General features: G+C 33.4%; 1 protein-coding gene across 1 annotated transcript in view; it reads right to left on the bottom strand.

Moving 5' to 3' along the window:
* ADAM9 (ADAM metallopeptidase domain 9) overlaps window positions 1-24,790 on the bottom strand; it is a 98,169-nt gene that overhangs the window by 1,622 nt on the left and 71,757 nt on the right. The window contains exons 17-21 of the mRNA XM_019748146.3: window positions 14,250-14,330; window positions 13,894-13,999; window positions 7,528-7,669; window positions 6,269-6,356; window positions 1,460-1,527 (exon numbers count right to left, since the gene is read on the bottom strand). Coding sequence (XP_019603705.3) covers window positions 1,460-1,527; window positions 6,269-6,356; window positions 7,528-7,669; window positions 13,894-13,999; window positions 14,250-14,330 — 485 coding nt within the window. The remainder of the gene's footprint in view (window positions 1-1,459; window positions 1,528-6,268; window positions 6,357-7,527; window positions 7,670-13,893; window positions 14,000-14,249; window positions 14,331-24,790) is intronic.

Raw genomic sequence — 24,790 nt, 5'->3', positions numbered from 1 at the left:
CAAAAAGAGCCTAAAAATGGAGTGCCTACTTTAATGCTATTCTATAATTAACAAAGTTGTATGAGGGTTTTGGTTTATGTTTTTAAAAAGAATACACATCAAATTTGAAAGATAAACAGTAAAGGACAAGTGAGAACACTATGTGGATTAAGCACCTCTTGTGTTGGTATGATTTAAAGGCAGGTAATTACTGTAACTGTAAACCTTATATATATACATAAAGCTGAAATTCCAGCTCTCTCAAACATACCATCCATTCTGAGAATTAAACCTGCTTTGACTTCTATACATGTCCTTCTCAATCTTCATACTTTAATCTGAGTATACCCTTTCCTTAATCACTTCACCCAATTCTGGTATACCTCTAATCCAGTAACATACTAGAACATAGCTGGTGGATATCTGTCTCACAATTTATATGTTCTTCTCTTGATGCTTAGTTGGATTTCAACCCACTCTTATTGTATCATAAAGATTATACGAAAACCCACTTCACTGCTGCAATTCAATTGTAATTTGAAGGACTTTTGGGAGGTGGAGTGGGTGGAATGCATTTTATGTGATGCGAAATCTAATAATAAATTGTATCCTTTCTTGCTGATTTTAAGCCCATCTATTGAGTCTTTCATGTGATTCTTTTTTTTTTTAAGTTTCTACTTCTGTGCTGAAATTCTCAATCTTAATTAATTCCATGACATAATCATCAGTTATTTTAAAGTCCAGGTCTGATAACTCTATTAACTGGATACCCTCTGAGTCTGTTTCTGTGATCGACTGCTTTTCTTGATTTTAGTCAACATTTTCTTTTCTTATATGTCTGGCTTTTTTTTATTGGGAGCCAAATATAAAAACCCATAGAAATAAACTGAGGATCTAGTTCACCCTTACTCCTGGGTTGTAATACAAAGCCCGGGATGTACGGCAGGGCTCCAATTATTGTTCCTTCAGCCCTGGGAGTGTGTTGAAAGCTCTCCTCAGCTTCCTTCCCTCTCAGTTATCACTTTCTGAATAGATGCACACATCTAGCACAGAACACCGGCCCCAAAAGCTGGTATCATAGACAGACTGCCTTCCTCTCCTGGACCTTAGCTCCACAATTCCTTATTTCCCTGGTAGTGGTCTGATGCCTAGTCCAACCTATCTGGTTTCACACTGCTGGTTATTTTAAAGGTCCTTGTTTCGGAAGGACCTTTGGAGATGTAAATTGTAGTAATTATATCAAAGGCCGCAGCAGCAGTCGACTATCTTGCTGAAGCCTCTTCACAATTTCATTTTGACACTGAACTAATCTGACAATACTTACATAAAATTATTAAAAGCTTTTCTGTAAATAGAGCTCTATCTAAAATGTTGGCAATAAATACTTGGGTCTAAATTAAATTAAAATACAAGGGAAAATATTAGACATTAACCCTAGGTTTTATTCTAGTCAAGTAATCTAAGCAAATTCACGTCAGACCTTGATGGGAACTGCTGAGGCTGCTTGGCTGCATAAGTTGGTACTGGAAATCTGTTTGCATGTATGGGCTAAAAAGGAAAAAAAAAAGTTATTATCATAATATACTCATAAATAGATTTTCTATATAGTTTATTTTCCGTATAATAGTAATCAGTATAGTTATAAATCAGTGAATTGATGACTTACTTATAATGCTGATGTTTAAAAATATTTTGCTTATTTAACATCTTTGCCATTGAATGTAGAATATTTAATTCTTCTAAGGCTATATATTTTTTAAATTCAATATTACTAAAGTCTTATAATCTTGGTTCTAATCAACTACATTCATTAAATATGTCAACTACATTGACATACTTCCTATGTCAATATATTTTAAATTAAATCTCCCAAAAATTTATTGCCAAATCTACACAGTACCTAATTGATACTACAAATACCACTAATCTACAACTGTAGAATTTGGAATTCATGATATTCTTCCTTAACAAGGTAGTTGAAATGAAGTTTTACAACAAAACGAGACTCTATAACATGGCCTCAAATAAGAAAAATTTTTCACATGCCACATTACATTAGGAAAAGTTAGGGAAGATCAGAATTAATTACAAATCACTGATGAAGTGGGCTTGACTATGATATTATCCACTATGTACTGTTATTTCCTAAAGTTCTGTGAGTGGCAGAATATACACAGTGTTGAAGAAAAGCTTCAACATTCTCTGGGTCCCACTATGAAACGGGCTAATGTTTTGCCACACAGAGTGATTAGCTTATACTGTAAAACTGGAGAAGGGAAGCAAAAAAAAGGCCTCCATCTCCTTCCACCAAGCCATAGGTACTGCATTTTAAAGACATAGTTAAACTTCACTTTTTGGAATTTACACATACTTTTACATGTATCCAAAGATCTATGCACAAGAATACTTGATGCTGAAATTATTGTGGTAACAAGATTTGAAACAACATGCTTTTAAATTGGTGGAAAATCCATAAGATGAAATGGTATGCAGCTATTAAAAACAATGGGGTACATGCTCATTACTTGCAAACAGTGGTAAACCCATCAAGCACTATGAACAACCACAGTAAGATGGCATCACGAAAAGAAAATGACAATTCTCCAGAAACCAAACTCAAAGTGATGGAAGATTCTGATCTAAATGATAGAGAATTCAAAATAGCCGTCATGAAGCAATTCAACAAAAGACAAAAAAAAAAAAAAAAAAAAAAAACTCAGAAAGGCAGTTCAGTGAGTCTACCAGGAATAAAATTAAGGAACAAAAGAAGTTCTTTTTAGTAAAGAGAGTTAAACTTTAAAAAAGAACCAAACAGAAATTCTAGAGCTGAATAACTCATTAAATGGGATGAGGAATTAGAAAGCATTAGAAATAAAGCAGATCACATGGAAGACAGAATTAACAAGCTTGAAGATAGAAATCTGGAAATAATTTAAGTTGAGGATAGAACTAAGATTTTTTTTAAAATTAAAAAAAAACTGTATGAGAACTATCTAACTCTGTTAGGAAAGGCAACATAATGACAATGGATAGGAGAGAGGGACAAGGGAACAGAGAGCCTATTTAAAGAAATAATAGATTTATTATTTAAGAGAACTGTATCTAAGAGAACTTCCCAAAGTTACAGAAGAAATTGACCATAAAAGTACAAGAAGCTAACAGAACACCTAACTGTATCAACACAAAAAGACCTTCTCTAAAATACATTGTATTAAAACTGTCAAAAGTCAATGATAACGAAAGAATTATAAAGACAGGGTTTGTATCCATGTCTCAGCCACCATGAATAAAGCTGCAATGAGAGGGGTACTTATATCTTTATGGATAAATGTTTTCAGATTTTTTGGGTACCCAGAAGAAGGATTGCTGGGTTGTACAGTAAGTCTATTCTTAATTTTTTTAAGGAATATTGCTCAGCCATAAGAGAAGATGAAATACTGCCATTTGCAACAACATGAATGAATCTTGAGATCATGCTAAGTGAAACAAGTCAAACAGAAAAAGTTGAGAACCACATGACTTCACTAATATGTGGCATATAAAATTGAAAGCAACAAACAAACAAACAAACAAACAAAAAGGTCATAGATACAGATAACAGTTTAGTGGTTACCAGAGGGTAAGGAAGAAAGAGGTGGTAGAAAAGGGTCAAGGGGGTCAAATATATGGGTAGTGAACACACAATGCAATATACAGGTGATGTACTATAGAACTGTACATTTGAAACCTATGTAACTACTAACCAATGTCACCCCAATAAATTTAATAAAGATAAAAAAATAAAGGCAGCTAGGGGGGGAAAAGATAGTAACCTACAAAGGAATCCCCATCAGGCTAGCATCACATTTCTGAGCAGAAATCTCAGGAGAGAGTGGAATGATATGTTCAAAATATTGAAAGATTGAAACTACCAGCTAAGTGAAATAAGTCAGACAGGTAAAAACAAATACTGTATGATCTAATTTATATGTGGAATCTAAAAACAAAAACAAAAACTGAACTCATAGATACAGAGAACAGACTGGTGGTTGCCAGAGGTGGGGTGGGGGATGGGTCAAAGGGATCAAGAAGTACAAACTTCTAAATGAGTCATGAGGATGTAATGTACGGCATGGTGACTATAATTAACAATACTGTCATGTATACGTGAAAGCTGCTAAGACAGTAACTCTTAAAAGTTCTCATAGGAGAAAAAATTGTAACTATGAGTGGTGACGAATATTAACTAGACTCATTGTGGTGATCAGTTCACAATATATTGAAATAACCAAATCATGCTGTACACCTGAAACTAATATAATGTTATATGTCAATTATACTTCAATTTTAAAAAAAAAGTAAGATTGTGGTTGTTAGGGGGAGGGGACAACGGGAGTTACTGCTTCATGGGTGCAGAGTTTCTGTTTGGGGTAATGAAAAGGTTTTAGGAAAAAATAGTGGTAATGATTGCACAACACTGTAAATGTAATTAATGGCACTAAATTGTATTAAAAGTGATTAAATGGCAAATTTTATGGCATACCATGTTTCCCCAAAAATAAGACCTAGCCGGACCATCAGCTCTAATGCGTCTTTTGGAGCAAAAATTAATATAAGACCCAGTCTTATTTTACTATAAGACCAGGTATAATATAATATAATATAACGTAACATAATGTAATATAACACCCGCTCTTATTTTAATATAAGACCGCATATAATATAATGTAATATAATACAATACAATATAACACACAGTCTTATTTTAATGTAAGACTGGGTCTTGTATAATGTAATACCTGGTCTTATGTTAATTTTTGCTCCAAAAGACACATTAGAGCTGATGATCTGGCTAGGTCTTATTTTCGGGGAAACCTGGTATATATTTTACCACAATAAAAAACAAAAAAAAAGTATGTCAAGGATGAAAAAGAACACATATGTAACTTATAACTTGTATAGGTAGGAACTGTATGATTATCCTGTATATGTAGTGATATGGAAAAAAGTCTCAAAAATATGTAATTAAGGGGGAAAAGGGCAAAACAATTTTTTATTTTTTATAAAAGTAAAGGGAGTAAAATAAACAGACTCCATATATATATATATATGGGTGTGTGTATGTATATGTGTGTGTGTGTGTGTGTGTGTGTGTGTGTATGCACGAGGAAGGCTATCTAATCATTTTATGTTCACATAATTGGAAGACTTTAAAAGTCGGACAATATCAAATGTTGACAAACATGTAAATTGATAGAAATGCTCATGCACCACTGACGGTACAATCACCTTATGGTATAACCTCTTTGGAAAGCAATTTCCAGTAAATATTCACATATCTTTCAGCCCAGCAATTTAATTCCTATATGCCTCTAGGTCAGTGCTCTCTAACAGAATTTTCTGCGATGATGGAAATGTGCTATATCTGTGTTGTTCAACACAGTAGTCAGTGGCCACATGTGATCTACTAAGAATTGAAAATGGGAATGAGGAATCTTAATTTTATTTAATTTTAAATGAAATTTAAATAGTCATATGTGGATTTTAACAACTATATTAGATAGTGTGGTCCCAGAACTCACATGCATGCATGAGAATATACACATATAGAATACATAAGGCTGAGATATAATGGAAAATTGGAATCTGATACTAGGAAAACGGATTTTAAAATTGTGGTATTTATGTAACATAATATCAACAGTGAAAATGAATGAACAAGAGCTACAGGTATTGATAGGGATAAATCACAAAGCAATGTTAAAGGAAAAAGCAGGTTGCAGATAATTGTGTAAAACATCAAACAAAACATTACACAAAGTTTAAAAAATAAAGTAATATTACATATTTCTTAGGGATACACGCAAATGAGAATAGTATGTAATTATCCAATCCTTCCTAATACACTCAGAGGAACAGTATTACTGGTCCCAGTGCTGAAACAATTAAGTCGATTCCAGGAGCTCAGCACCAGGTCTTTGATAACATGCCCAAAGGAAGCCAGACATTGAAAACAGAAAGATAGCAGAAAAAGAGAAAAACAGAAAGAGCACAGGTCCCGTATCATTTCCCAATCTCGGTTTTAAGGCAAGGCATTCTTAATATCTAGATGTTTTCCCTCTCCTCTGAGCCCGAGGCTCTACTGGTATTTCTTTAACTAACCCAGAGACCACCTATAAACCACATCCCTAAATTATTAAGAAGTTATCTTTGTTTCTTTCTACATCTATGTGACAATTATTTTTTCAGTGTTTAAAAATCTGATACCATAATAATAGTAAAGAAAAACAATTATTCATTTTAAACTTACAACGCCTCTGGGAGGAGTCACTGGGGAAACATGCCGAGGAACACTCACTGGGTGTCTAGAAACTTTTCCTTGATTTTTGCCATCTGATCTGAAAGACAGAATTACTTTTGAGCTCAATTGCGATTAAAACATTTCCATATGACATATTATCCATACCTTGTATTTTCCCCCAAACAGAACCATGATATTGGTAGGGTGGTGAAGATGATCATGATCATAGCTAAAGTTTTCATAGCATTTTTAACAGCTTTCACACATTTTTAATCCTTACGGCACTAGAAGTTTGGTTAACCCCATTTCACAATTAAATAAGCTGAAATTCTAAGAAATTATGTAATTTGGTCAATTAGGCCAATGTTCCAAACTTTTCTCCTCAAGTCTTCCTAAAATCAGAGAAGAGTAAAAGTACAGTCTTAAATTGCATATACAAAACTTGAAGTAGTCAATCTAAAAATTAGGAAGTCAGCTAAAAATAGGAAGTCAGCTAAGTTTTAGACATGCCGGGGGGACAGCAAGTCGCTAGGTAGAGATGTATAAGAGATAGCTATGGTTAAGGAACTACAATTTCGGAGATGCTGATTAGGGAATTACATGGCTTGCCCAGTCTGGAGAGTGTAAAAAAGTAAGAGAAAGAAAGGATAGGAATCTAAATCTGTTTTTGACTATGTTAAACATTAAAGCTAATATCAGGATACTCTAGGAAAAATGTTTATGTAGTAAGTGAAAAAAATAGGGTACTGAAGTAAAAGACAAGGTATGTATATTTTAAAATTATCATAATAAAAACTAGTCATTAAGTAATTAAACTGTGCCAACAATGTGCTGTGGGTTTTATGTGTTAACATTTCCTCATTTCATCCTCACATTAACCGTAAGAAAGAGACAATAAGAAAATGTTCAACATTTACATTTTTTAATTTTTATCCCGAATATTTTAATCTCTAATTAAGAAGCCCAAGTCAGAAATTATCACCCCAAATCCTACTTACTCCACCATCAGAAATCAATGTCAAGCAAAATGAACCCTAAGGACCATTTTCAGTAATATACAGGCTGGTCACCATAATCCTTTCCCCCTCACCATTTTAACATGTAGCTGAGTCACCATTATCTTCTTACCCCTGCCAATCATGTCAAAAGAATATTATAGAGATAACTTACAACCCTATTTTTAAATCAGCCTCTATAATATGACTATCATCACTAATAATAACTTTAAATTATTTCATGTGAATTTAAAAGAAAAAAAATCTAAGTACTCATATGTTTGTGATCTCTTCTTTCTGAAGCAGCTTTTCCGTAGTTGATTTCTCTTGATGAAGACAAAAGCAGCAAATACAATAAGGGGAACAATTAAGAAGAAGAATACTAGAAGTCCATCCCTCAATGCAGTATTCTTTTCTAAAGAGAAGAATTTTATATTAATGATCATTAAATTAGAAGTTAACTCATATTAACTAGAACATACTAGGTGATAACAAATATTTTACATTAATTTTCACATTGATCAAACGTCAAACTGATGTAAATTGAATACAATGAGAAGTCTTGCTCACACCTCATCTCTGCCTATTTCATTTTTGCCTTCCCCAAAATAACCACTTTTATTAATTTCTTAGATTATCTTACAGTATTTCATGCAAATATAAGCAAGAACAAAGTATGTTTTTATTGTCAAACCTTTCTTACATAAAAGGTAGCATACCATAAACACTACTCAGCACATCCCTTTTTTTCACTTATCTATATATCTTCCCAAATCATACATAGAGGCCCGCCTCATTTTCTGTACAGCTTTACGAAACTACATTGCAAGAATGTTCTATAGTTTACTGAACCAGTACCCAACTGATACTTTCGTTTTTCTAATCTCTTGTTATTAAAAAAAAATGGTATCAGGTTGGTGCAAAAGTAATTGTGGTTTTTGCAATTGTTTTCAACCTTTTAAAAACTGCAATTACTTTTGCACCAACCTAATGATACAATGCTTTTCTCCACACATAAATTTATTATTCTCAGGTAGTTGAACTTATCAATCTTACTTTTTTATGGCTTCTGGATTTTAACAAGTCTTATTATGATAGTGCTATTATTATAATGAATAATAACAATGGGTGCAGGTACAGCTATAGAATAATTTCCCAAAAGTAGAATTGCTATATCAGAGGGTAAATACATTCATCATTTTTTTGAGGCACTGTCAAATTGTCCACCAAAATGGTGGTTACAATTTAGCAGGCCAGCCAGAAATAAATAAGAATTCCTCACAATCTCACCCACAGAGTCAAACTTGTGCATTTTAGCCATCCTGGTAGCTGAAAAATTACATCGGATATAATTTTCATTGCATTTCTTATTTATACTATGAGTTAGGCAACTTTTCACATGTAAGGAAACACTGTATCTCTTTTTCTGCTCAGTACTTTGACAATTTTTCTACTGGACTATGGGTTTTTTCTTCCCAATTTCTAAAAATTCTTCATGTAGTAGGGATATTAGCTTTGTGCATGAGTTGGAAATATTCTCCCCATTTTGTCATTTGTCTTATGATACAATGCTTTTCTCCACGCATAAATTTATTATTCTCAAGTAGTTGAATTTATCAATCTTACTTTTTATGGCTTCTGGATTTTAAGTCTTATTATAACTTTTAAAAATTCACTAATTAACATCAATTTTAACTGTTCCATGGTCTACAGTAAATATGAACGGTAGTGGTAAACTAAACATTTTCCTAATAATTTTAAGTTTGTAAAAGTACCAGAAATTTCTGTTAAAAGTTGTATGACACTACATGAAACAACATTCAACCCAATTAAAAATATCAAAAATTAAAGCAAACCTAATATATCATTATGTACCTACTAATGAGTAGATAAAATTTTGATTAAAGGATCAGACACTGGGAAGGTTATGTTGAAATTGGTACCTTCATGCTGTCAGTAACATTATACAAATTCATTTGGAATTTTTATCAAGAACCATAAAAAGGATTATACCCTTCAACCCAGTAATCTCATTTCCAGCAATTTATCCTCCAACTGGATTAAAAAAAAAACATAAGTATTAAGATGTATGCTACAGTGTTATAGTGCATATCAAAAACTTAGAAACAACCTAAATGGCAAATAATTAGGAAACAGCTAAGTGAAGTTATGGCATATCCACTCAACGGGATGATCTACAGCTATTAAAATCCATAGTTCTAACTTCCACTTCTAGGCAAGATGGAGTAACAGGGACCAGATTTATCCTGCCAGCGGTGACAAGCAGAAAACAAGGCAAAATATATTCAGTAACAGTTTTTAAGACATTGGATGCCAGGCAATCAAGAGCAGTGATCCGAGACAGAAAACAAATAAGGTGAGCTTTACTATTGTCCTAGTTTGCTGTCTAGTGAAAGTTAACAGATTATGAGTGAGAAAACCGAAACAAAGCTCAATTGTCTCCATGAGGAGATGGAGCTAGTTGTCTGAGGAATCCAATGCAGCTAGAGTTCAACTGGCAAAGAACCAGAAAGGAGAGAGCTGCACAGACAACTTGAAATCTCTGCAAAGGCTTCCTTTCAAAATATTCAGTTAAATATTGATCAATGTATGCATATAAGGAAACCACCTGAAGCTAGAGAAAGAATCAACTGGAAAGATTAGCAAAAACAAACCCCACAACTCACACAGGACTAGAAAGAGTGCCTTTTCCTACCATTTCCAGTGAAAAACTCCATAATTAATATGGCACTGAGTAAAATAAACAGAAGTGGTTTTGCCTCAGTAATGGGGCAAAATTAGCCCTAGGCTAAATGCTGCTCAGGTCCTCCATAATAGGGCTTAAAAGCAGAACCCAAAAGGATCAAATTATGTCCAAGTAACATAAGCACACTACAACAAGTTCATCAACATAAATCCAAAAATATCTAGTATCCAACAAGGCAAAATTCACAATTTCTGGCATCCAGTAAAAATGTTGAAGGCATGCAAAGAAGGACAATATCATCCAAAATGAGGAGAAAAATCAATCAATCAAAACTGACAAAGAAGACGCAATGATAGAATTGTTAGACAAGGATGTTAGAAGTTATTATGACTGTATTCCATATATTCAAGAAGCTACAGTCAAGATTGTATGTGCTATGTGGAAACATAAAAGATACAAAAAAGAAACAAATAGAACCTACAGACATAAAAACTATAATTTCTAAGATGAAACATACACCAAAAGTTAATGGTAGATCAGATAACACAGAAGAAGAATGAACTTGATGAATAACAACAGAAATCATTCAAAATTGAACAGAGAAAATAAACAACAACAACAACAAAAATCAAGGCAAATTAAGGAGACGTGAAAGAATTCCAAATTTTCAAATATACATGTAACTGAAGTCCTGAAGAAGAGGAAAGAGGAAGACAAAAAAATTTTGAATAATGGTCAAAATTTCCCCAAATTTGAAGAAAATTATAAAAACACAAACTGAAAAAGTTCAACAAATCCCAAGGCATATTGTAATCAAATACTAAAAATCAACTATGAAGAGAAAAATCTTACAAACAACCAGAGAGTAAAAACACACATTACAAACAGAAGACAAAAAAAAAAAAAAAGATGATGGCAGATTTCTCAGGAAAAACAGTGTAAGCCATTGGACAATATAGGAAAATCTTTGAAGAAATAAAAGGGGAATAAAAATTTCACCCTACAATTCTTTACCCAGTTATTAATCAAGGTAAAATAAAGACTTTTCCAGATATACAAAAGCTAAAAGTATTTGTCACTGGTAGACCCGCATTATAAAAAATGTGAAAAGAAGTACTACTACAAGCAGAAATTAAATGATACCCAGTGGAAATCTGACTTTACACACATGCAAAAATGAAAAGCACCAGAAATACTAACTATACTAAATATGAAGACTTTTTGTATTATTTAAATCTCTTTAAAAGATAATCAACTATTTAAAGCAAAAATAATAGCAATGTATTTAAAGTCTCTAACATATGTAGAAGTATGTCAACAACAGCACAAAAGGCAGAGAGAGAGAAATGAAAGCATACTGGAGTGGTACAATATCCCATGAAGGAAAACTGTGATTGAAAATTATTAATATGGTAGATTTAGACTCAAACATATCAATAATCAAATTAAGTATAATCAAAACTACACAATTAAAAAACCGAGATTGGCAGACTGGATGGATAAACCAGCAGGACCCAACTATATGCTGCCTACAAGAAACCTGCTTTAAATTTAAAGACATAAATAGATTAAAAGCAGAAGGATGAGAAAGGCTTTCCCATGCTGACTAACAAAAAGAAATCTGGAGTAATTATATTAATATCTAATTGCAGAGTAGAGAGCATTACCAGGTATAAAGACAGCTAGTTCATAATAATAAAGGAGTCAATTTATCGAGGACAGAACAATCCTAAATGCTTATGCATCTAATAACAGAGCTTCACAATACATAAAGCAAAAATTAACAGACATACAAGAAAAAATAGGCAAATTAGCAGTTACAGCCAGAGATTTCAATATGTTTCTCTCTCAATAATTGGCAAAACAAGTATGCATAAATCAGTAAAGATATAGAAGACCCGAACATCTGTCAACTAATATAAACTAATTATTTATAAAACACTCCACCCAATCATAGCAGAATACCAATTATTTTCAAGTGTATACAGAACTTATTACTAAGATAAACCACCTCCTGGGCCATAAAACAAGATTCAAAAAATATAAAACGATTCAAGTCATACAAAATATGTTCTCTGAATACAGTGGCATAAATGAGATATCAAAAACACTAAAATACTTATAAAATCCCTCAGATACTATAAAACAAAGTAACGTATGTCCAAATTCATTAGTCAAAGAAATAAAAAGTATTAGAAGTTATTTTGAGCTGAATGAAAATGAAAACACAACATATCAAAATTTGTAGGTTGCAAAAAAAAAAGCAGTTCTTAAAGGAAACTTGATGGCACTACAATTAGAAAAGAAAAAAAGGTCTCCAATCAATGATGTGATCTTTTATCCTAAGAAACTAGAAAAAGAGGAACAAATGAAACTCAAAGTAAGCAGACACGGAGAACATATTTACTAAGGAACAAATGAAACTCAAAGTAAGCAGACACGGAGAAAATATTTACTAAGCACATATTTCACAAAGGACTTATATCCAGAATAAATGACTCTCAGAAACAAAACTCAAGAAGACAAACAGCTTAACTAAAAATTAGGCAAACAATTCTAACAGACACATCACCAAAGAAGATAGGTGGATGACAAATAAGCACACAAAAAGATGCTCAGCATCATTAGTAATTAGAGAAATACAAATTAAAACCATAATGCAATACCACTACACACCTACTAGAATGGCTAAAATTAAAAAAGACTGATCATACCAAGTGTTGGACAATATGTGGAAAATTTGTTGTTGTTGTTTTTAATGTTTTAAAATATATTTTATATATTAACTCAAAAGTTGTTAATGTAAAAATTGTATCTATCTCATTGTCGCTGAAGAAATGTGGAGAAATTGGAACCCTCATATACAGCTGGAGGAAATGTAAAATGGTACAGCCACTTTAGGAAACAGTTTGGCAGTTTCTTAAAATGCTAAACATAAAACCTACTCTAGAGGAAGCCGGATGGCTCATTGATGAGAGCGGGAGCTCTGAACAACTAGGTATCTGGTTGGATTTCCACATGGGCCAGTGAGCGGCGCCCTCCACAACCAGATTGAAGGACAACGACTTGGAGCTGATGGGCCCTGGAGAAACACACTGTTCCCCAATATCCCCCAATAAAATTTAAAAACAACAACAAAAAACCTACTCTATGAACCAGCTATACCCCCTAGTATTTAACCAAGAGAAAGAAAGTATATCTTCTCAGTAGGAAGATATTGGTGAACGAGCTCATTCATAGTCTTATCAGAGAATAAAAATAAGTAGTTAAGTAATTACGATAATATGTAATAGTATTTACAGTAATTGGAGAATAGAAAGGGCATTATTAATTCAGATTTACACAGGGAAAACTTCAAGAGGAACTAAGTTATATGAAATCTGGGTAGCAACTAGCTGAGGTCCAACAACATGAATATAATATAGTATGAAAGTCCAGAGGTAAAAGAGAGAGAAGCCTATTAGAGGAAATCCTAATAAGAAGTTACAGTGATTTAAGCGTAGTGAAATGATGTTGGAAAAGTTAAGCTAGGGACAAATCATACAGGGCGTTTAAGCCATGTTAAGGATTTTTGGACTTCATTCTAACAGCAATGCAGAAGCACTGAATTTAAAGTAGGACACTGGCATAATCAAAACTGAATTCTTGAAGAAAAACACTAAAACTGTAATGTAGTATAGAACATAGATTATAAGAAGCAAGATGGAAAGGAGCCTAGGTAAGACGCCACTTTGTAAGTACATGCAAGAAACTGAAGGCAAGTGATGGTAATGAAAAAAAAGAAAACATTTTTGAAGAATTTAGGAGGCAGAACCAACATAATTTAATGTGTATATATAACTGATGTGAGAAGTGTGGGAAAGGTAAAAGGATGCCCAATTTTTGACAGAGGCCACTGGGAGAGCACACTCATTTACTTCTATATTACTTGCCATTGTATGTCGGTCCACTGTCCACACTTCCTCCGTATCCTTTAGTCTCACAATTTGGGGGAGCCCAGCCATTTTCACAGTGACAATTCTTATTGCTATTACATACCTTCAAAACAATCAAAATACCACTTTTGTTAATTGTGAATGTTGCTCTAAATTATGTACTCTAGAATGGAAACCAAGAGAAGGATTAAATACATGCAAATCCACAGACACTCTTTTTAAGAATAAAAAATGTATCCCGTATCTAAATTCCCCCAATATGTAAAAATCTTGGAAACTCACTTAATCCTAACTAGAAATCCGTATTATTTAGCACTTCTTCCATGAACAAACCAAAAGAAAATATTACCTACCCCATGTCCATGACACTTTTTCTGAATATCACAGTCATAATTCAGAATAGAAGCATTTACACATTGGAAGTTTCTACAGATCTGAAGGGGGAAAAAAATGAAGTAATTGAGTTAAAAAAAAAAAAAAAAAAGGACATATTAATAAACTAGCCAGAAAAAAAGATCTGGGTATCAATTATTTCATTGATGAACACTTTCAAACTTTTAAGGAATAGTTAATTACCATATTGTATATTTGCAAAGGTAGAAAAATAAGTGAAATTAATTAATTGACATAGAACTAATGATTAAAAAGGACAAAGATGACACAAAAGCCAAGACCAATGATGGAATTATAATCTACCCTTTCATACAAATACAGATGCGAAAAACCTAAGTAAAATATTCACAAATGGATTTTTTTCAAATCAAAAGAAGCCAGACTCAGCTAATACCAAGAAAGCCTCAATGATGGGAAATGTATTACTATAATATCTCGCATAAATTGTCATTATTAAAACATCAAAATAGCATTCAATAGAACCTGAAACACATTTTAATTTTTAAAATTCTTTCAAAAATAAGAAAACAAGGACATTCTGTTGATAAGACGAAACCTACCTTTCAGTATCATGATTAGGGGATCAAATATATGGTGATGGAAAAAGAACTGACTCTGAGTGGTGAGCACACAATGTGATATATAGATGTATTGCAGAATTGTACACCTGAAATCTATATAACTTTACTAACAATTGTCACCCCAATAAACTTTAATTTTTAAAAAAGTATCATGATTAATTATGAAATAATACAAGGATTTCTATTAAAAGCACTACTAAAAATAAATTGTCTTACATACTTTCAGAAATTCTAGTTCATACAATGAGATACAAAACAGAAATGAGTCCTAAATAGTGAAAAACCTATAAAAAGTATCATTATCTGAAAAAAAATATTAAATTAAAGAACTAAAGGAATCAACTAAAAACTTACCAGAATTTTTTCAGTTTTCTGGAAAATTGATCTTTATTTTTTTAAAAAAAACTGCTCTTTTGTGATGTTAGAAGAAAAGATTAAACTTTTTGTGAAGATTATTGAGTGCTATTCTAAAATATTAGGTAACCAACTACACAAAACCAGATGTTTAAATGCTCTAATGAAATAAAGAGCAATTAGAGAATAATGAAATATCAATTGATAGCACTACAACTGTTCTAAAAATTACATACATTTCAAAAGAATTGAAGAGTCAAAGGATCCCCAAATTATGTTTCCTCCAATAATTTCAATTAGTTTTTAAATAAGAAATATATTCACATGATTAAAACTTTTTAAACTAAAGAAGATTCCACAGTAATAAGTCACTCACTCCTCTCCTGTCCTCCATACACTCATTTCTCCTGGATAAGGATTTCAAAATACTTTTTTCATACATCCATACATCTTTTGAAGAAATAGTCTCCAATAGCTGCCATATTCAGCTAAAAGAAGACGTCTTTTTTCATAAGTGATTTAGTGAACACTGGAAACATTAAAGAAGATCACAGAAATAAGATGAAATGTGTTACTATCTGGCAGGTTTTACTTTAGGGACAGAAAAATTCCAAGCTCTCAGTGGAAAAGGGTGTTCTGACTGGCAGTGTTTTACTATGTAGAATGGGTAAAACCAAACTGGAAAAAAAACTGATAAACTGCTGGAATGGTAAAGTAAAACCATCTTCTCCAATACTCCCCACTCCCCACCACCAACAACCACCACACATGAAGTAGGGCAGATGAAGATACAAAATTTCTCATTTACTGATTTCAGGACATAAGTTTGGAGCCAAAGATGAACTACCTGAGACAAAAAAAAGAAGCTGAAGAGTTCTCCCTTTACAAGTCTTTCGCACTAAGTGTTGAGTAAATATATAAAGAATATAGGTCTGAAGTAGTACCAAACTGTCAGCCAGCTCAGACAGCCAGAGTCCAGCCTTTAGAGAGGCCGGAAAGGACAGGATCCAAGCTATCCTACTTTATGGCTACACAAAATGTTTGGTGTTTGGTTCCATCAGTGTGTCAGTATAGGTACACATACCAAGCATTTGCTATCCTTGTGCATAAATGTTGTTGGCATAGCAAGAAAACATAATAAAATGCAAAGTTAAAAGGCTTTATACCTATAATTGTTAGTACTAACCTGGAGTTTAAAGTCAATATTTTTCCAACAAAAGAAAAGGTCTGTGAGGGTTTGAAAGTCATAGTGATACATCTTACATGGGACAAATCAGTAGACACTATTATTATTAATATTGGTGAGGGAAATATATTAATGTGTTTTTCTTGCTATAAAAAAACAAGTAGTACAACGGAAAGAAAAAGATATATGTAACTGCCAAATTGAACTCACACACACACACACACACACACACCACAAACATACAATTTGTGCAATCCAGTGAGAGGAAGACAAACTAGGAAACATTTTTATAAAAAATCATTTAACAACAGCATTAAATAAGATCATAGAAATAGGATGAAATGTTAATAAACTACACTGTGCCAATAAAAGCCAAAGCCCAATCAAATTATAAAAATACAAAATGAAAACAGAATATTTATATTACATTGGGATACAAAAACAAGACAAACCAAGACAAAAAAGACAAAATTGAATGATTTTTTTCAATTTCTTTATGGCAAAAACAAATGACAAACTGTAAAAAATATTTACAACAGACATAACTGACAGTTAATATTCTTTATATATGAGTAACCCTTAAAAATAACAAAATGACATCCCAACAAAAAAATGGAAAATATGAAAGTGGACTTAACAGAAAAAAATATATATAGAGCTAATAAAGATATAAAAAGATGTACAAGAAGAGAAATACAAACTAAAATAATGAGGCTTCTTTTCACTTAATCAGGATGTCAAAAATTAAAGAGATTAATAACATACAGTGTTAGCAAGAGTGTGGAAGAAAATAAGACACCTTCATACAAAATTAGTGGAATGTAAATTGTTACCACCTTATTGAAAGGTAAACTGGCAGTGTCTATAAAATTTTAAATGTATATATCCCTTAATTTTAAAAAATCTACTAGAAATCTAACCCACAGAAATATCCACAAAAGTAGGTGAGATTAAATGTAGAAGAGTGTTCAGTTCTACTAAAAAAATAAACTGTAGACAATGCTATAAGAAAGTGAAAGATCTGAATATATAATTATCAAACACTACGTGTTATAAGTGAGAATATGTTATCTTCAAATGCACTCAGAACATTTATCAAAAAATGAATATACAGAGTCAACTTATTAAACATGGATGTTTCTTCCATTCCTAGAAATGACCAAACATATTAAACCCAGCACCAAACCTGAAACATGCCCAATTTCCAAAGCAAAGAGTCATGTTCACAGTCAGTAATGCTTTTGCCTTGTGTTATATCATATTTTGGGGAAAGAAAAAGGCATATTTTGTTTAAAATCTCATAACTTTGGTAACAAGTAAATTTTTAAGTAATCTAGCATTCCAATAAAGTATATCACTACTGTCATGAATTCTTCCCACTGTAGATTCACCAAGCCTGTGAATATCAACAAAAGTCTCTACACATCAATGCTGTACTAGTCTGTCACACTGAGAGAACACTTCCAAAATCACTTCTAAAGAACAGAGGACCAGTTGACCTTCAATTTTTAATTTTTTAAAACAAAATAATATAGACACATGGTAAAAATTCAAATAGTGCTAAAAGTGTTTATGATAAAATAAATCTATGACCCATTTCTATCTAGTCTGCCAGTCTAGCAGTCTAGAGGCAACCACATTTCCATCTGGTAATTCCCTCCCTATTTTAAATTAGTATCCTATTTCTTGACTTATCTATTTTGGACATTATCAATTAACGTTCTTTATGATAGATAAGAATTCCATTTTCTAATACAAACCCAAATGCCCCTCCTTAATCTTCTCAACCTAAACATTACTTAATAGTTACCCCATAATATTGGGATACTATCGACTCAGTACATTACATGCTACTATTATCTGAGCAAGTTCAGAACTAGGTGACAGGAGACAGGAGAGGCTGACAACTGGAGATCAAAGTATCATCATCAACAAAGCAGTTAACATGATGTAAGTAAACAACGAAATGGGCTTCCTACAACTGCATCCCAAAGTCAAACTTACCTGCCTAGTCACAGGCTGCTCTGGACAACCACAGGCCTCCCCCCACAGAAGCAGAGCCTGCCCTGCTAAATTTACTGCATGGTTGAGAGAGCAGACCAGAATTCACCCTCTCTGCAGGCAGGCAGATCTGAAAAGAGAAGACAGAAGGGACTGAGCCACTCATGCCCAGTGTCTTCTCCCAAACTCATCAACTGCATCAATCACTTTGCGTCCCTTGGAGCAAAGTGAAGGAACACGCTTAGGCTGAGAGTGTTATTTATTTTTTCCAGCTTTATTGAGATATAATTGACATATGACATTGTTTGTATAAGTTTAAGGTATACAACATGTTGATGTGATAAACTTGTATTTTGTGAAATGGTTACCACGGTAGGCTTAGTTAACACTCCATCATTCCACATAATTGCCATTTCTTTTTTTGTAGTGAGAACATTTGAGATCTACTCTCTTAGTACTTTCAAGTATATAACAGTATTAAACATAATCACCATGCTGAATATTAAATCCCTAGAACTTATTCATCTTATATCTGGAAGTTTGTACCCTTTGACCAATATCTCCCTATTTCCACTACCCTACCCTCCAGCCTCTAGCAACCATCATTCTACTTTCTATTTTTATGAATTCGCTTTTTTTAGATCCCATATGTAAGATGATACAGTATTTGCTTCTCTAACTTATCTGACTTAATATAATGCCCTCAAGGTCCATCCATGTTGTCTCAAATGGCAAGATTTCCTTCTTTCTCATGAATAATATTCCTTTGTATATACTATATACAACATTTTCTTTATCCATTCATGCATTGATAGATACTTAGATTGTTTCCGTATCTTGGCTATTGTGACTAATGCTGCAATGTACATGGGAGTGCAGCTATCAACATAAGATTCTGTTTTCATTTCCTTTGGGTATATATTCCCGGAAATGGAATTGCTGGGTCATATAGATCTATTTTCAATTTTTTGAGGAAACTCCATACTATTTTCCACAGTGGCTCTTGCAGTTTACATTCCCACCAACAGTCCACACAGGTTACATTTTCTCCACATCCTCATGAACACTTGTTATCTCTTGTCTTTTTTATGACAGCTTATATAATAGGGATTAGGTGATATCTCATTGTGGTTTTGATTTGCACTTCCCTGATTAGTGATGTGGAACATTTTTTCATGTATCTGTTGGCCATTCATTGTCTTCTTTAGAAAAATGTCATTCAGATGCTCTGCCCATTTTTTAATGTTTGGTTTTTTGCTACTGTGTTGTATGCGTGCCTTACATATTTTGGATATTAACTTCTTATCAAATATATGATTTGCAAATATTTTCTCCTATTTCATAGGTTGCCTTTTCATTTTGTTCATTATTCCTTTTACTGTGCAGAGGCTTTTCAGTTTGATATAATCTCAATTATTTTTGCTTTTGATATTTGTGTTTTTGATGTCTTATCAAAAAAAATCATTGCCAAGACCAATGTCATGGAGCTTTTTCCTTATGCTTTCTTCTAGGAGTTTTACAGTTTCAGGTCTTATGCTGAAGTCTTTAATCCATTGTGAGTTAATTTTTGTGACTGGTAAAAGATAGGGGTCCAATATCATAAAATATTTAAAAGCATGTGAATATCCACTTTTGCCAATGCTACTTATTAAAGAGATAATCCTTTCTCCATTGAGTATTGGCTCCCTTGCCAATATTAGTTGACCAAAGAGGCAGAGCTTTGTTTCTGAACTTTTAATTCTGATCTGTTGGTCTATGTGTCTAGTTTTCTTGCCAATACCATACCATTTGATTACTATAGCTTTGTAATATAGTTTAAAATCAGGAATTGTGACGCCTCCAGCTTTGGTCTTCTTTCTCAAGATTGCTTTAGCTATCTAGCATCCTTGTGGTCCCATACAAATTTTAAGATTATTTGTTCTATTTCTGTAAAAAATGCAAATGGAATTTTGATAGGAATTGCACTGTATCTACAGATGGCTTTGGGTAGTGTGGAAATGTTAATAATATTAATTCTTCCAATCCATAAACATGGGATATCTTTCCATTTACAGGCATACCTTGGAGATATGCAGGTTCAATTCCAGTCCACCAAAATAAAGTGAATATCACAACAAAGGCAATCACATGAATTTTTGGTTTCCCAGTGCATATAAAAGTTATATTTACACTATACTGTAGTTTATTAATTGTGTAATAACACAGAATTGTGTCTAAAAAAATGTAAAGACTTTAATTAAAAAGTACTTTATTACTAAAAAATGCTAACCATCATCTTAGCTTGTTGAAAAAATGGTGCCTGTAGATTTGCACAGCTCAGGGTTGCCACAAACTTTAATTTGTAAAAAAAAAAAAAAAATCCACAATATCTGCAAAGTGCAATAAAGCAAAGCGCAATAAACGAGGTATGTCTGTTTGTGTCTCCTTCAACTTCTTTCCTCAGTCATGTAGTGTTCAGTGGACAATCTTGCACCTCCTTGGTTAAATTTATTCATAAGTATTTCATTTTTTTATGCTATTGTGAATGGCATGGTTTTCTTTATTACTCAGATAGTTCATTGTTAGTGTATACACATGTAACTGATTGCCAAATCTTGATCTTGTATCTTGCAGCTTTACCAAATTCGTTGATTAGTTCTAACAGTTTTTCAGTGGAGTATATAGGATTTCCTATATAAAAGATCACATCCTTTGCAAACAAAGACAGTGTCTATTACAGTTTTGATGCCTTTTCTTTTTCCTATCTTGAATGCTCTGGCTACGACTTCCAATACTATGCTGAATAAGAATGGTGAGATTGGGCACTCTTGTATTAATATTATTTCTGGTCTTAGAAGAAAGCTTTCAACCTTTCACTGTTGAGTATGATGTAAGCTGTGGGTTTGTCAGATAATGCCTTTATTTTGTAGAGGTACATTCCTTAAATACCCACTTTGTTTAGAGGTTTCTATCATGAACAGATGTCATATTTTGTCAGATGCCTTTTCTGGATCTTGAGAGAATCATACAATTTTTATCTTTCTTGTATTAATGTGGTATATATTTATAGATTTGCTTATATTGAACTATCTTTATATTCCAGGGATAAATAAGACTTGATCCTGGTGTGTGATATTTTTAATGTGCTCTTCAATTCAGTTTGCTAATATTTTGTTGAGAATTTATGTATCTACATTCATCAGGGATATAGGACTGTAATTTTCTTTTCTTGTACTGCCCTTATCTGGCTTTGGTATTAGGGTAACACTGGCCTTGTAAAACAAGTTTGAAAATGTTCTCTCCTGTTTGAGTTTTTGCAAGAGTTTAATAAGAATTGGCATTAATTCTTTAAATCTTTGGTAGCATTCACTAGTTCAACCATTTGGTACTAGGCTTTTCTTTGCTGGGAAATTGTTGATTACTGAGTCAATCTCCTTTTATGTTATTGGTCTGTTCAGATTTTCCATTTCATCATGATTTAGTCTTGGTAGGTTGTATGTTTCTAGAAATGTATCCATTTATTCCAGGTTATCCAATTTGTTAGCATATAATTTTTCATAATCTCTTACGAATCTTTGTATTGTCTGTGGTATCAATTGTAATGTTTCCTCTTTTATTTCTGATTTTATTTGCATCTTCTCTATTTTTCTTAGTCTAACTAAAGGTTTATCAATTTTGTTTATATTTTCAAGAATCCAGGTCTTGTTTCTTCTATCTTTTCTTCTGTTTTTCTGGTCTCTGTTTAATTTACCTGCCCTGATCTTTGTTATTTCCTTCCTTCTACTAACTTTGGGCTTAGTTTGCTCTTCATTTTCTATTTCCTTGAAGTGTAAAGTTAGGTTGTTTGAGATCTTTCATTTTTCTTACTGTATACATTTATCAGTATAAGCTTCTCTCTTAGAACTGTTTTTGGTGCATCCCATAATTTTTTATTTGTTTCCATTTTGTTTGTTTAAAGATATTTTTGATATCCCATTGTTCGTTCAGGAGTGTGTTGTTTAACTGCCACCTATCTGTGAACTTTCAAGCTTTCCTCTTATTGATTTCTAGATTCATACCATTATAGTCAGAAAACATACCTGGCAGGATCTCAATATTTTTAAATTTCTTAAAACTTGTTTTGTGAACTATCATATGATCTATCATGGAGAATGTTCCATGTACACGTGAGAAGAATGTACATTCTGTTGCTGATGGATAGAATGTTCTATATATGTTTGTTAGGCCCATTTTGTCTAAAGTATAGTTCAAGTCCAGTGTTTCCTTATTGATTTTCTGTCTTGATGATTTATGCATTGTTGAAAGTGAGACACTGAAGTCACCTACAATTATTGTATTGCTGTCTTATTTCTCCCTTTAAATCTTATATTTAGTTGTTCTAATGTTCTATGCATGAATATTTATGACTGTTAAATCCTTTCGATGAATTGACCCATTTATCACTATATAATGACCTTCATTGTCACTTGTTAGTTTTTGGTTTAAAGTCTATTTGTCTGATATAAGTACAGCTACCCGTACTCCCTTTTGGTATTTACTTGCATGGAGTACTTTCTTTTCTGTCCCTTCACTCTGAGCCTATGTGTGTCTTTAAAGCTGAAGGGAGTCAGTACTTCTTGTAAGGCATCTCTAATGGTGATGAATACCCTGAGATTTTATTTTTCTGGGAATGTACTGCTCCTTCATTTCTGAAGAGCAACTTTGCCAGATAGAGTATTATTCATTGGCACTTTTTTATTTCATTACTTTGAATAATATATCATCCCATTCTGTCCTAACCCGTAAGATTTCTGCTGAGAAATCCACTAACAGACTTGTGTGGGTTCCCTTGTAAGTTGCAAATGTCTGTCCTCTTGCTGCTTTTAAGATTCTCTCTTTCTTTAATTTTTGACAGATTTATTATAATGCATCTTAGAGAGGCTCTCTTTAAATTGAGCTTGTTTGGTGACCCATTTGCTTTATGAAGTTGAATATCCAATTCTCTCCTCAGCTTTTAAAAGTTCTCAGCTACTATTTCCTTAAATAAGCTTTCTGCCCTTTCTCCCTCTTCTCTTTCTGGAACTCTGATAATTCTCAAATTGTTTCTTCTAATGTTATACCATAAGTCACCAGCTTTCTTCACTCTTTTTCATTCTTTTTGCTTTTCCTCTGAATATGTAAATTCAAAGTTCCTGTCCTCCAACTCACAGATTCTTCTGCTTCATCCATTCTGATGTTGATACTCTCTGTTCTATTTTTCATTTCATTGTATTCTTCAGATCCAAAATTTGTTTCATTCTTTTTTATGATTTCTCTCTGTTAAACTTCTCATTTGTTCATGTATTTTTTTTCCTGATCTTGTTAAATTGTCTTTCTGTATTTTCTTGTAGCTCACTGAGCTTCCTTAAAACAGCTATTTATTTGAGTTCTTTATTGGTAAATCACAGATCAACCTGTCTTTGGGGTCAGTTACTGACAGATTATTGTGATCCTTTGGTGGTGTCATGTTTCCTTGATTTTTCATATTTCTGAAGTTTTGGATGGCTGACTTCACATCTGAAGCAAGAGTCAACTCCTCCAGTCTTTATTAACTGCTTTCATGAGAGAAGTACTACCTTCCTTCAGCCCAACTAGGGATTCTGAGACTTTCTCAGACCTTCTCTGGATATGCCTGCTCCATACTTCTGGGTCCCTCTTGTGGCAGAATTCTTAAGCTTACTGCCTTTTCTTGATTCTGCAACACACCAAGCCAAGTGTTGACAACTCCCTTTTGCTTTCCCAAGGGTGGTGCTAAAAGCTCAAGTTTGTTGTTTCTCTCTGTCTCGCAGATTCTGGCTGGCTTTCTGTGCATGCTCACTAGCTGTCTGCAAAAGCTCATTCTTGCTACCACTGTTGGGAGGGTATACAGGTGCTGGCCACAGGATTGGGGGGTGTCTGGGTAAGGCACACAAAGTGCTAGGTAGTGTCCCTGGGCCATTTAGAGGGATCTAAAGGCAAGGCATCCCCAGCCACTTGTGGGCGGGCTTCTTGGTGGAGTCTGCTATACAGTTAGCAGGATCCGCATCCTTTTACTATCTTCCAAGGGTCCTACGCCCCTCTCCCAGCCTCTTCTTCCCCCTCAGCCATGCAGATCACAAGTCAGTACTGTGTTTGGGCTAAGAGAGAATAGGCTCTGCAGAGCTAAGGCAGCTGGGTGCTCATTCAGCTGCTCTCCTTTTCGCCCTTGGCAGTAATCACAGGCTGAAAAGATCTCTCCTGGCCCTAAGCTGGGCCATGTTGGGTGAAGGGTGATGCACGCAGAGTCAAACTGTTCCTCTTACCCTCTGCATTGTGTTCAACTAATATTTTTTTTGCTTCAACATTGTGCTGGAATTTCTCCACTAGAAATCTGGACTTCTGCAAAAGTTCTTATCCGTGGGTG

The sequence above is a fragment of the Rhinolophus sinicus genome, chromosome 16, assembly GCF_057876585.1.
Source record: "Rhinolophus sinicus isolate RSI-liver-muscle chromosome 16, RSI-T2T, whole genome shotgun sequence".
In the NCBI taxonomy this organism is placed as follows: domain Eukaryota; kingdom Metazoa; phylum Chordata; class Mammalia; order Chiroptera; family Rhinolophidae; genus Rhinolophus; species Rhinolophus sinicus.
The sequence above is the reverse complement of the archived record's forward strand: the minus strand, read 5'-3'. Positions and strand labels throughout refer to the sequence as shown.